Consider the following 11,908-nt stretch of genomic DNA (forward strand, 5'->3'; position numbering starts at 1 on the left):
AAGCTTTTGTATTCCCGGTACGCTGTCCCCTCGGCTCGAGTTGTCCGCTCGGGTAAGCTAGGTCTAGAACAATACACCTAGGATTCAAACTTAGAATGACATAGCCTCATGCCGGATCCCTAGTAGGTACGTTGTTTGCATAACGTGCATTTGACTTTGGGGACTCAACCTAGGGGCTGGGTCCGTCTAGAACAGGTGTACCTAAAAATCAAAAGACCATCCTAATGCATTTTATGTGCTACTTGTGCATTTATTTACTTCGGCTTGTATGTTGACCGGTTTCTAGAATAGTGGAAAACAATCAAGAAAAACCAAGAGTGAGGTAGGATAGAAAAACACCCGGTTCTGAAAATTCCGGTATTCAAAATCCCGAAACTCAGCCAAAATTTTGAAAAAAAAAAAAAGTCATTTCAAAATAAATAAAATTTCTCTGTGCGTCAAAACTTGCCGAACAACGCGGGTCTGATTCCTATCGGATGTGAGATACGTAGGCAAATCTCAGCAGTTCCGGCCCACAATTTTCAAAAAATCCAAAAATATTTTCCTTACTTCCTTCTTCATAGAAGTATTTCTTTGAGACCCCAATTTAAAAAATTTAAAAATATTTTCTTTCTCTTTTAGAAGCCTTTCTTTTGAAAATTTTCGAAAAAAAAATTCCTTTCTTCTTTAGAAGTTTTTCTTTCGAAATTTCGAAAAAAGAAAAGTTCAAAATTAAAAAGAATATATATTTTCTTTCTACTTTAGACGTCTTTCTTTTCATTATTTCTGAACAAAACAAAACAACAAAAACAAATCAAATTCTAAAATATTTTTTTCTTCTTTATAAGTCTTTCTTTTGGAAATTAAAAAAAACCATTCAAAATCCAAAAACAAAGAGTTAGTTTATTTACTTTATTTTTAATCTTTCCAAACTACATAATGATCTGATTCATGCAGCGTCATGATACGTAGACAATCCCCATAGAATTCGATCATAGCTATAAAATTAAAACAAAAAAAATAAAAAGAGAAAAGAAAGTGAGTAAAAAAAAAGAAAGAAAAGAGGGGCAAAACAAAAAAAAAAGCAAAATAAAAGAGCGAAAAATAAAAGAAAAAAGAAGGAAAAGAAATCAAAGGTTGAAATTTGAGAAAGAGATAGCAAAAGCCGCGATAAAACACACAACCGTTGCAAAAATATTTAGAAACGTTTAAATGTTCAGGTGTATTGCATCCCCAATGTGGGATCCCCTATCTGTTAAATGCTTCAAAACTGACAAGGTTGCTCAATGTAAGCCAGGTGCTGTTTAGGTGGTTAGTTTGTTGACATTCTGGCAAGTCACCCCTACAAAACCTGGTCAAAACGCAAGGCAGTCATGACCAGCAAAGAAACGGACATCGGAGTTGTTGACCCACCGAGGGAGATTATAGAATCAGAATCTGAATTGAAAGAGGAGGTCCAAAGGTTGAAACATCAAATGGAGGAAATGTATTAGGCCTGGATCAAGGGACATCCTCCACCTTCACTCCCGACCAACTATACAGAAAACCCTGCCTTCATCCCACCACTATCCCAAGCCCTGATGCCCAGTACCGTTGATTTTTCCCCTCAACATGCACCAGGCTTTACCCCTTACCACAACTACCCCGGCACCTCATCCCAAATTTTACATGCTCCACCAGCCAAAATAACCTCATACCCTGCTCTGACATCTGCTCCTATTTTTGTACCCCCTCCACAAGCTACCCTCCACCGATCTCCTAGTGAACCCGCGTTCCAAGCCCCAGATACCCAATACTATGCTCCAGAACCAACCTTCAAAATCCCGAATCCTTACTCCTACACCTCACTTTGAGCCTCATGTTGAAACCGAGAAACCATCCAAGAATGTGGAGCAACATGAGATATTCAGGAAAGTGAAGAGTTCAGAGCAATCTTTGAGGAATATGCAAGGGATAGGAAGCCAAGTAAGTGTGGCTTACAAGGACTTGTGCTTGTTCCCTGACGTCCAACTGCTCGTTGGGTTCAAGATGCCAAAGTTTGACATGTAAGATGGACATGGAGATCCCATGGCCCATTTGAGAGGCTTTTGCAGCAAGATGAGAGGCGCCGGTAGGAAAGACAAATTATTGATGGCGTATTTCAGTCAAAGTCTGAGTGGGGCGTACACCCGCCAAGACGCTAGCACGTGGTACACATGGGACGACTTGGCTCAGGCCTTTGCTCGGCACTTTCAGTACAACATAGACATTGTCCTGGATCGCCTATCCTTGACCAAGATAGAGAAGAAGCCCATTGAAAGTTTTAGGGAATATGGGTTCAGATGGAGAGAGCAAGCTGCACAGGTCAATCCTCCGATGGAAGAAGACGAGATGGTCGAGTACTTTCTTCAAGCCCTAGAGCCTACTTACTTTGGCCATTTGATCTCAGCCATTGGTAAGTCCTTCAACGATGTGGTAAAGATAGGAGGAATGGTGTAAGAGGGACTCAAGTAGAGCAAGATCATGAGCTACTCCTCCATAAAAGCAACCACACAAGCAATTCAAAGTGGCACAAGAAGCTTGTTAGGCAAAAAGAAGAATGATGATGTCGCTATGGTTGTCTCTGGATAATGGCGTGGCCCAAGGGGTTTGCCTCACCAGTACACCCAGCCTCGACCCCGACCTTAAGCCTATACCGAAGCTCCATATAATCCATCCCAACATTATTTCCCACCACAAGACCCTCAATACTCAGCCAGACCACCCCAATACCACGTTCACCACGCACAGTCATATGCTCAACCCCATCTTTACCCGCAATGGCATGCTCTAACTCCACAAAATCCTTATCCACCCCCACAACTATACTAAAACCCTACTGGTCCAAGCTTTCGACCAAGGCCGGATTATAGGAGAGAAAGGCAGCAGCGAAAAGAAACTTTCACCCCGCTTGGAGAGTCCTATGCCAGTTTGTTTCAAAGGTTGAGGCAATTGGACGTCTTGAGGCCGATTAAGTCAAAGATATCAAATCCACCCCCAAAGAACCTCGATTATTCTCTAGGGTGCGCATATTGTTCTGATGCCGCAGGGCACGACACAGAGAAGTATTGGCATTTGAAGAGGGCAATCCAAGAGCTTATTTATACAAATCAAATTGTGGTCCAAAGTCCGAATGCGCCAAACATCAAGCAAAATCCTTTGCCAGCCCATGCAGAGACACATATGATCAAAATAGTTTAAGGATGGGGAGCCCAAGAATTCTTCCAAGTCCGTCATGATGATTCGTGCTAGTGAAAGTAATTTAGTTAAGGCTCCAGATTCTACAAAAGCAATGCCCTTGATAGTTGAAGGGATGACGGAGAAGCTAAGCATGCTCAATGTGAAGCCACCTGTGTTGGTTGTGAAAGGGCCTCCGGATAATGTTGGAGCGAGCCAGGAAAAGCCGAAAGTGGTCGCGCCAGGGGTCTCGAACAGGTCTGTCATCGTCGTGGAAGGGGCTCGTATTACCCCTGTTGTCATTAAGCCAGTAACCTTGTTACCAATGGTCGATACAAAGGTTGTCCCGTGGAATTACAAACAGGTGATAGTGACATATAAAAGGGAAAGAAGTAGAGGAAGAAGTCAATGAAACCAGAGGATTGACTCGTTCTAGGAGATGTTTTACCCCAAAGGAATTGAGGAAAGCCAAGCCATTCAAGGATAGCCAAATCCCAGTAAAGAAGCCGGCCAACGAAGAAGAGGCTGAGGAGTTCCTGAAAAAGATGAAAGTTCAAGACTATTCCATTGTGGAGCAATTAAGGAAAACACTAGCTCAGATCTCTCTTTTGTCTTTGCTGATATATTCATATGAACACTGCAGAGCCCTGATGAAAATTTTGAATGAGGCCCATGTCCCTGATAAGATCACGGTGAAGCACTTGGAAAAGATTGCTAACAAGATCTTCAAAGCAAACATGATCACTTTCTTAGATGATGAACTTCCTATGGAGGGTACAGAACACAACCGAGCTCTTTATCTCACGGTGAAGTGAGAGGATTCTGTTGTCTCAAAGGTACTGGTTGATAACGGCTCTAGTGCAAATATTTTCCCCCTGTCCACTTTGCAAAAGTTGAAGATCGACACTGAAAGAATCCACATGAACAGTGTATGTATTCAAGGTTTTGATAGAGGAGGTAAAGATTATATCGGTGATATAATGCTCGAATTGTCGATAGGGCCAGTTGAGTTCACTATGGAGTTCCAAGTGCTAGATGTGGCTGTCTCCTACAACTTGTTGTTGGACAGGCCCTGGATACATACCGCTAAGGTAGTCCCGTCTTCTCTGCATCAAATGGTAAAGTTCGAATGGGACAAGAAGGAAATAGTTGTACACAGTGATGAGAACCTATCTGCTTACAATGACACAACTGCTCCATTTATTGAAGATAAAGATGATAAAGGGCGTTGGGTCTACCAAACTTTTGAAACAGTGTCTGTTAAGAAGATTCCTGAGGGAGAATGCATTCCAGGTCTGAAGCTGCCCTTCGCGTCCGTCATGGTAGCAAATAAAATGTTGAAGAATTATTTTGTGCCGGGCAAAGGTCTGGGTTCATCTCTACAAGGTATTGTGCATCCAGTGTGTCCACGTGAAAGTTTAGGTACATTTGGTTTGGGATTCTTGCCCAGAGGGAAGGACGTGAAAAGGGCTAAAAATTTAAAGCAGAAGGTATGGTCACTCCCTAAGCTTGTTCCACACATCTCCAAGTCTTTTTCAAGCCAGGGGACGGAAAACGTCCAATATCATCAGTCCCGAAACCTGTGGTCGACTTTGACGAAGAGCTGATCAAGAGGTTCCAGAGTCTGTTTGATGATGTTAATATGGTAGAAATTGGGGAAGGTTCCAGTAACGCAGATGTGCAGCTCGTTGGGCCAAATGTGAAGCTTAGCAATTGGAAAGCTACTCTTCTCCCTACCCAGAAGGAGTTTTGGTAGTTTGCTTTGTTTTCCTTTCTGTTATCTGGGTTATTTCAGGGTTGTAATCCAGATTTTTATTTTTTGCTTGTTATGATGTTCAAACTCTTCTATCCTTTTTATTTACAATGAAATACAAGTTCCCGTTTTCCATTATTCCTGATAGCGTTTCATTTTTGTTTTTCTTTTGTACAGTTTTTTATGCTGGTTTCAATGACATGACATGCATAAGGTATTTTCAGCCAAATCTTAAAAGCTAATCTAATTCTGAAATAATAATCCAAGAAGTAGAGTGTGATGATGAAACAGAATATGATGAAGAAGCAACATTTGAGGAAATTAGTAAAGAACTAAAACACTTTGAAGAAAAACCCAAGCCTAATTTGAATGAAATTGAAGCAATCAATTTAGGAGATCAAGATAATGTCAGGGAAACTAAGATAAGTGTGCATCTGGAACCGCAAATCAAGGAAGAAATAATCAAAGCACTATTTGAATACAAAGATGTCTTTGCACGGTTGTATGATGATATGCCGGGTTTAAGCACTTATTTGGTAGTTCATAAATTGCCAACTGATCCTGCATTCCCTCCTGTCAAGCAAAAGTTGAGAAAGTTTATGACTGATACGAGTGTGAAGATTAAAGAAGAAATCACATAGCAAATTGAGGCAAAGGTCATTCGGGTCACTCAATATCCCACTTGGTTAGCTAATGTTGTGCCAGTACCAAAGAAAGATGATAAGACCAGCGTATGCGTTGATTATCGTGATCTCAACAAGGCAAGCCCAAAGGATAACTTTCCATTGCCGAACATCCACATTCTGATTGATAACTGTGCCAAGCATGAGATCGGGTCTTTTGTGGATTGCTACGCCGGATACCACCAGGTCTTGATGGATGAGGAAGATGCAGAAAAGACAGCGTTCATCACGCCATGGGGGACATATTGCTACCGGTTAATATTATTTGGTTTGAAGAATGCTAGGGAAACTTACGTAAGGGCGATGACTGCCATATTTCATGACATGATACACAAGGAGATTGAGGTTTATGTAGATGATGTGATCATAAAGTCAAAGAAGCAGTCCGACCATGTCAAGGATTTGAAATGTGTTTCCAAAGGCTCCGCAGGTACAACCTCAAGCTCAATCCGGCAAAATGTGCATTTGGTGTCCTGTCCGGGAAACTACTAGGATTTATAGTCAGTCGACGCGGTATTGAGTTGGATCCGTCGAAGATCAAAGCCATCAAAGAATTACCACCGCCAAAGAATAAAACTGAGGTGATGAGCCTGCTCGGAAGGTTAAACTACATCAACAGGTTTATTGCTCCACTCACGACGACCTGTGAGCCCATCTTTAAGTTGTTGAAGAAGAATGTTGCGGCTAAGTGGACTGACGAGTGTCAAGAAGCATTTGATAAGATTAAGAGGTACCTGTCAAACCCACCCGTGCTGGTCCCGCCGGAGCCTGGGAGACCTTTAATTCTCTATCTAACGGTCCTGTATAATTCTTTTGGTTGTGTATTGGTTCAACACGACATCACCGGAAAGAAAGACCAAGACATTTATTATCTCAACAAGAAGTTCACTCCTTCTAAGATTAAGTATACCCTTCTTGAGAGGACATGTTGCACCCTGACTTGGGTGGCACAAAAGTTGAAGCATTATCTTTCGTCCTACGCTAATTACCTCATTTCTCTCATGGATCCTTTAAAGTACATCTTTTAGAAGGCTATGCCCACAGGAAGACTGGCAAAGTGGCAGATTTTTCTCACAGAGTTTGACATTATCTATGTGACTCAAACCATGATGAAAGCCCAAACCTTGGCCGATCACCTGGCCGAGAATCCGATGGATAAAGAATATGAGCCACCGAAGATTTATTTTCCTGATGAAGAAGTGATGCGTGTTGATGAGGTTGATCATAATGAAAAGCCAGGTTGGAAACTTTTCTTTGATGGAGCTGCTAACATGAAAGGTGTCGGAATAGGAGCTGTACTCATTTCTGAAACAGGGCGTCACTACCCTGTGATGGCCCAACTTCGATTTTATTGCACCAACAACATGGCCGAGTACGAAGCATGCATTCCGGGTTTGAGGTTAGCTGTAGATATGGGAGTCCAGGAGATACTGGTTCTGGGTGATTCGGATTTGTTGGTTCACTAGATTCAGGGAGAATGGGAGACTCGGGATTTGAAGCTCATACCGTATCGACAATGCCTGCATGATCTTTGTCAACGATTCAGGTCAGTTGAATTCAGACATATTACCAAGATTCATAATGAGATTGCCGATGCCTTGGCTACTCTGGCGTCAATGTTACACCATCCGGATAAAGCTTACGTCGACCCTCTGTATATTCAAGTCCGTGATCAGCATGCCTATTGCAACGTGGTTGAAGAAGAACTTGATGGTGAACCTTGGTTCCATGATATCAAAGAATACATCAAGTCGTATATCCGGTACATACCACATGTGATCAAAAGAGAACCATTAGACATATGGCTAGTGGATTCTTCTTAAGTTAGGGAATCTTGTACAAGAGGACTACAGATCTAGGATTACTAAGGTGCATAGATGCTAAACAAGCTTCGACTATCATGGCCGAAGTGCATTCCGGAGTTTGCGGGCCGCATATGAACAGGCATGTCTTGGCAAAGAAGATACTTCGAGCAAGTTATTATTGGCTGACCATGGAACGAGGTTGCATCAGCTTTGTTCGCAAGTGTCATCAATGTCAGGTGCACGGTGATTTGATTCATTCTCCGCCATCTGAGTTGCACACAATGTCTGCATCTTGGCCCTTTGTTGCTTGGGGCATGGATGTCATTGGACCAATTGAGCCGGCAACGTCAAGTGAGCATAGGTTTATTCTGGTGGCCATTGATTACTTTACCAAGCGGATCAAAACTGTAACTTTCAAGTCCGTGACCAAGAAGGCGGTGGTATATTTTGTTCATTCAAATATCATTTGCCGGTTCGGAATTCCCAAGGTAATCATCACAGATAATGCTGCTAATCTCAATAGTCATTTGATGAAAGAGGCATGCCAACAGTTCAAGATTATGCATCGAAATTCCACTCTGTATCATCCCAAGGAAAATGGGGCTGTTGAGACTGCTAACAAGAACATAAAGAAGATACTGCGTAAGATGGTGCAAGGTTCTAGGCAATGGCATGAAAAGTTACATTTTGCTTTACTGGGTTATCACACTACTGTTCGCACTTCAGTAGGTGCAACACTTATTTTTTGGTATATGGGACTGAGGCAGTTATACCTGCGAAAGTTGAGATTCCATCCCTTCGGATCGTCGCAGAAGCTAAAATTGATGATGCCGAGTGGGTCAAAACCCGGCTAGAGCAGTTGAGTTTGATTGATGAGAAAAGATTGGTAGCAATATGTCATGGTCAATTGTACCAGAAAAGAATGGCAAGAGAATACAACAAGAAGGTGCGTCCTCGAAAATTTAAAGTGGGCTAGCTTGTATTGAAATGCATCCTTCCACATCAGGCTGAAGTTAAAGGCAAGTTCGCCCCAAACTGGCAGGGGCTGTTCATTGTGACAAAGGTGTTTCCCAATGATGCTTTGTATTTAACAAACATAGAAGACAAATGTGCGGATATGTCTATCAATTCTGACGCAGTCAAGAGATATTATGTATGATTTCTTTATTTATCTTCAATTGCATTTTTGTACTTAGCATTTTTAAAGTTGGAATGACGAAGGCATTTTATTCTGTTATATCCAAACACTATTATCCTTTGCTACCCCTTTTGAGCCTTATTTACTTTCTTTCATACCCCTCATTTGGAATCAGAAGTAGAATTAAAAAATTAAAAAAAAAAGAAAAAAAAGAAAAAAAAGAAAAAAGAAAGAGAAAATAAAAGAATAAGAAAAGGAAAAGAAGAAAAAAAAGAAGAAAAAGAAAAAAAAAGAAGAAAAAAAAGGAAAAAGCAACAAAAACAAAACAACGTTTATGTTTGAACTATGTTCGACCTGATTCCTTTCAAGGATACGTAGGTAGCCTTGCTATGAGGTTCGGTCCCATCGAAATAAAAATCTAAAATTCCCCACACTCAAAGGAACTAGGACAGAAGTTTTAGTTTTTGCAAAGGATCTTATTCCAAAAGTTGTAATTTTGAACCCTTTCATCTTAAGTTGTTTCGAGCCTTCATGCCACCTCTTTCTTTCTAACCTTGTCCAAAAGCCTATACTACAGTACAAAGAAAGACCTTCCGACCAATCATTAAAGATGCCAAGTCAAGCGAGATAAAGGAATGATTTACATCATGGGTAACACTTTGGTCATGGGCACAAGGAAAAATGAATAAAATGAGAGAGTCTTATTGGTGAAAACCCTCGCAGGCACCGTAAGGTAATGGTGAGTTGAGAGCAAATTTAAAATGAGAGAGTCTTATTGGTGTAAACCCTCGCGGGTACCGTAAGGCGACGTTGACTTGAGAGATGAATAAATGAGAGAGGCTTATTGGTGAAAACCTTTCGAGGCACAACAAGTCGAATGGGATTTGTGACTTTACAGAGAAATTAGATCGTTGAAAGCCCGATTTTTGAAGTATGAAGACATGACATGAATTGAAATTGTAATTGGTTGGCAATCCGAAATGCATGTCATGATCATTGGAGTCAGTTGCTTCACTCAGATAAGTCTCTTTTCCTCTCTCCTCTAAATAGGACATCTTTATTCAAATCTTTCTTTTGTTCCTTTTGCCAAAAATCACTTCACTTTGTTTCTTTTGGTTCTATTCCTTTGTGTTTCTTCTAAGTCGGGTTTTTAAAGCAAGCAAGAAAGTACTTCAAAGCCTACTACCGGCTTTTTGACTGCACAGGCAAAGTTTGGTCGAGCACATCATAAATAAAATGATTCAGGAAGAGCAATATGGTGATAATTGAAGTTCAGGTGATCAAGTGAATCTTGAATTTTGAGAAAATACAAAGGCTCAACAATTGTCATAATGAAAATCTAATACAACAAGTGAGTGTAAGGGATTCAGGTCATTCAGAGGTTTTTATGGTCAAGACTCGACCAGGAGGTCAAACAATGCATTGTTGGCCCGAAGCAGCTAATCAGAATGAAACATGGCAGTGGCAGAAACGGACGCCTTCAGCAGCGATGCCACAAACTGACCACCATATTTTCAAACTCACAAATTTCCTTTGATTGAAATAGGGGCAGTAAAATTTGGTGATTCGCGCGGATCCTCCATGAGAAAAGCATGGTTCAAGGGCAATAAATTTTTGTTCAGTCTGCAGGGATCCTTCATAAGGGAAGCATAGTTCAAGTAAGTTCATTTTCGACTTTTCAGGACCCTCCTGGATAATGGGATATAGTTTTAAGTTTTTAGGACCCTCCTAGATAATGAGATTTAGTTTTAAGTTTTACCTTTAGGAAATAGAATTTAGCTTTTTAGTTTTCACTCTTAAAATTAGATTTAATTTGAGTCTTCAGGACCCTCCTAGATAATGGTTTGTAACTTTTAAATTCTTAGAAGTCTTTTACATAACAGGATTCCATTAAGACTCACAGATGTTCCTGGTACAAACTGGGGCAGAAAAGTTTCTTTTGTTTTCTCTGTTTTGTTGTAATAACAGGCACCCACCTGGAGAATGAGGGAATTTCATTTAAAGTTCAAGTCTGTAGCAGGCGCCCACCTAGAGAATGAGGGTATTCATTTCAGGATTCATTGCAAGTTCAAATCAATAGTAGGCGCCCACGTGGAGAATGAGGGAATTTCTTTCAAGTTCAAGTCAGTAACATGCACCCACCTAGAGAACGAGGGAGTACATTCAGAATTATTTCAAAGTTCAAGTTAGTAGCAGGTGCCCACCTGTAGAATGAGGGAATTTATTTCAAGTTCAAGTCATTAGCAGGCGCCCACCTAGAGAATGAGGGAATTTATTTCAAGTTCAAGTCATTAGAAGGCGCCCACCTGGAGAATGGGGGTATTCATTTCAGAATTCATTGCAAGTTCAAGTCATTAACAGGAACCCATCTGGAGAATAAGGGAATTTATTTCAAGTTTCAAGTCATTAGCAGGCACCCACCTGGAGAAGGAGGGAATTTATTTCAAGATCAAGGTATTAGCAGGCACCCACCTGGAGAATGAGGGAATTTATTTTAAGTTTCAAGTTATTAGCAGGCACCCACATGGAGAATGAGGGAATATATTTCAAGTTTAAGGTATTAGAAGGCGCCCACTTGGAGAATGAGGAAATTTATTTCAAGTTTCAAGTCATTAGCAGGCGCCCACCTGGAGAATGAGGGAATTTATTTCAAGTTTCAAGTCATTAGCAGGAACCCACCTGGAGAATGAGGGAATTTATTTCAAGATCAAGGTATTAGCAGGCGCCCACCTGGAGAATGGGGGAATTTATTTCAAGTTTCAAGTCATTAGTAGGTACCCACCTGGAGAATGAGGGGATTTATTTCAAGTTCAAGGTATTAGTAGGCGCCCACCTGGAGAATGAGAGAATTTATTTCAAGTTTCAAGTCATTAGCAGGCACCCACCCGGAGAATGAGGGAGTTTATTTCAAGTTCAAGGTATTAGCAGGCGCCTACCTAGAGAATGAGGAAATTTATTTCAAGATCAAGTCAGTAGCAGGCGCCCACCTGGAGAATGAGGGAATTCATTTCACGTTCAAGTAAGTGGCAGCCGCCCACCTGGAGAACAAGGGTATTCATTTCAGAATTCATTGCAAGTTTGAGTCAGTAGTTGGCACCCACCTGGAGAACGAGGAAATTCATTTTAGAGTTAAATTCAAGTTCAAATCAACAACAGGAGCCCGCTTAAAAATAGGGTCAAATCAAGTTAGAAGTAGCGGAAGTTCGCCTCAAGAATGCGAGTCAACAGTTCGAGATGCACAACAAGACTGTAGAAGATTCAAGACAAACCAGTAGATAGGGTTTTATAGTTTTCTTGTACATTTTTAGTTGATTTTTCATTTTTGATGTAATGACAGGAACCCCGGATCGGAAAC

At 41.0% G+C, this 11,908-nt stretch overlaps 2 protein-coding genes across 2 annotated transcripts; both read left to right on the forward strand.

Annotated features, from left to right (window-relative positions):
• Positions 1 to 2,046: 2,046 nt before the first annotated feature.
• LOC138899250 (uncharacterized) lies at positions 2,047 to 2,457 on the forward strand. Its single transcript, XM_070185393.1, has one exon. It carries the CDS (start codon positions 2,047 to 2,049, stop codon positions 2,455 to 2,457), a length of 411 nt encoding a protein of 136 aa, XP_070041494.1.
• A 4,304-nt stretch (positions 2,458 to 6,761) lies between these two features.
• Positions 6,762 to 7,433, forward strand: LOC138899251 (uncharacterized). Its single transcript, XM_070185394.1, has 2 exons — positions 6,762 to 7,009; positions 7,157 to 7,433. The coding sequence occupies exons 1-2, from the start codon at positions 6,762 to 6,764 to the stop codon at positions 7,431 to 7,433; spliced, it is 525 nt and encodes a 174-aa protein (XP_070041495.1).
• The last annotated feature ends 4,475 nt before the right edge of the window (positions 7,434 to 11,908 follow it).

This window comes from Nicotiana tomentosiformis, chromosome 9 (genome assembly GCF_000390325.3).
Source record: "Nicotiana tomentosiformis chromosome 9, ASM39032v3, whole genome shotgun sequence".
NCBI lineage: Eukaryota > Viridiplantae > Streptophyta > Magnoliopsida > Solanales > Solanaceae > Nicotiana > Nicotiana tomentosiformis.

Bases quoted from the DNA above. Each gene is read 5' to 3' on its own strand.
- LOC138899250 (XM_070185393.1), top strand. From the start codon at position 2,047: ATGGCCCATTTGAGAGGCTTTTGCAGCAAGATGAGAGGCGCCGGTAGG.
- LOC138899251 (XM_070185394.1), top strand. From the start codon at position 6,762: ATGGATAAAGAATATGAGCCACCGAAGATTTATTTTCCTGATGAAGAA. The intron at 7,010-7,156 runs GTTAGCTGTAGA...TCAACGATTCAG, and splicing joins GCATGCATTCCGGGTTTGAG to GTCAGTTGAATTCAGACATA.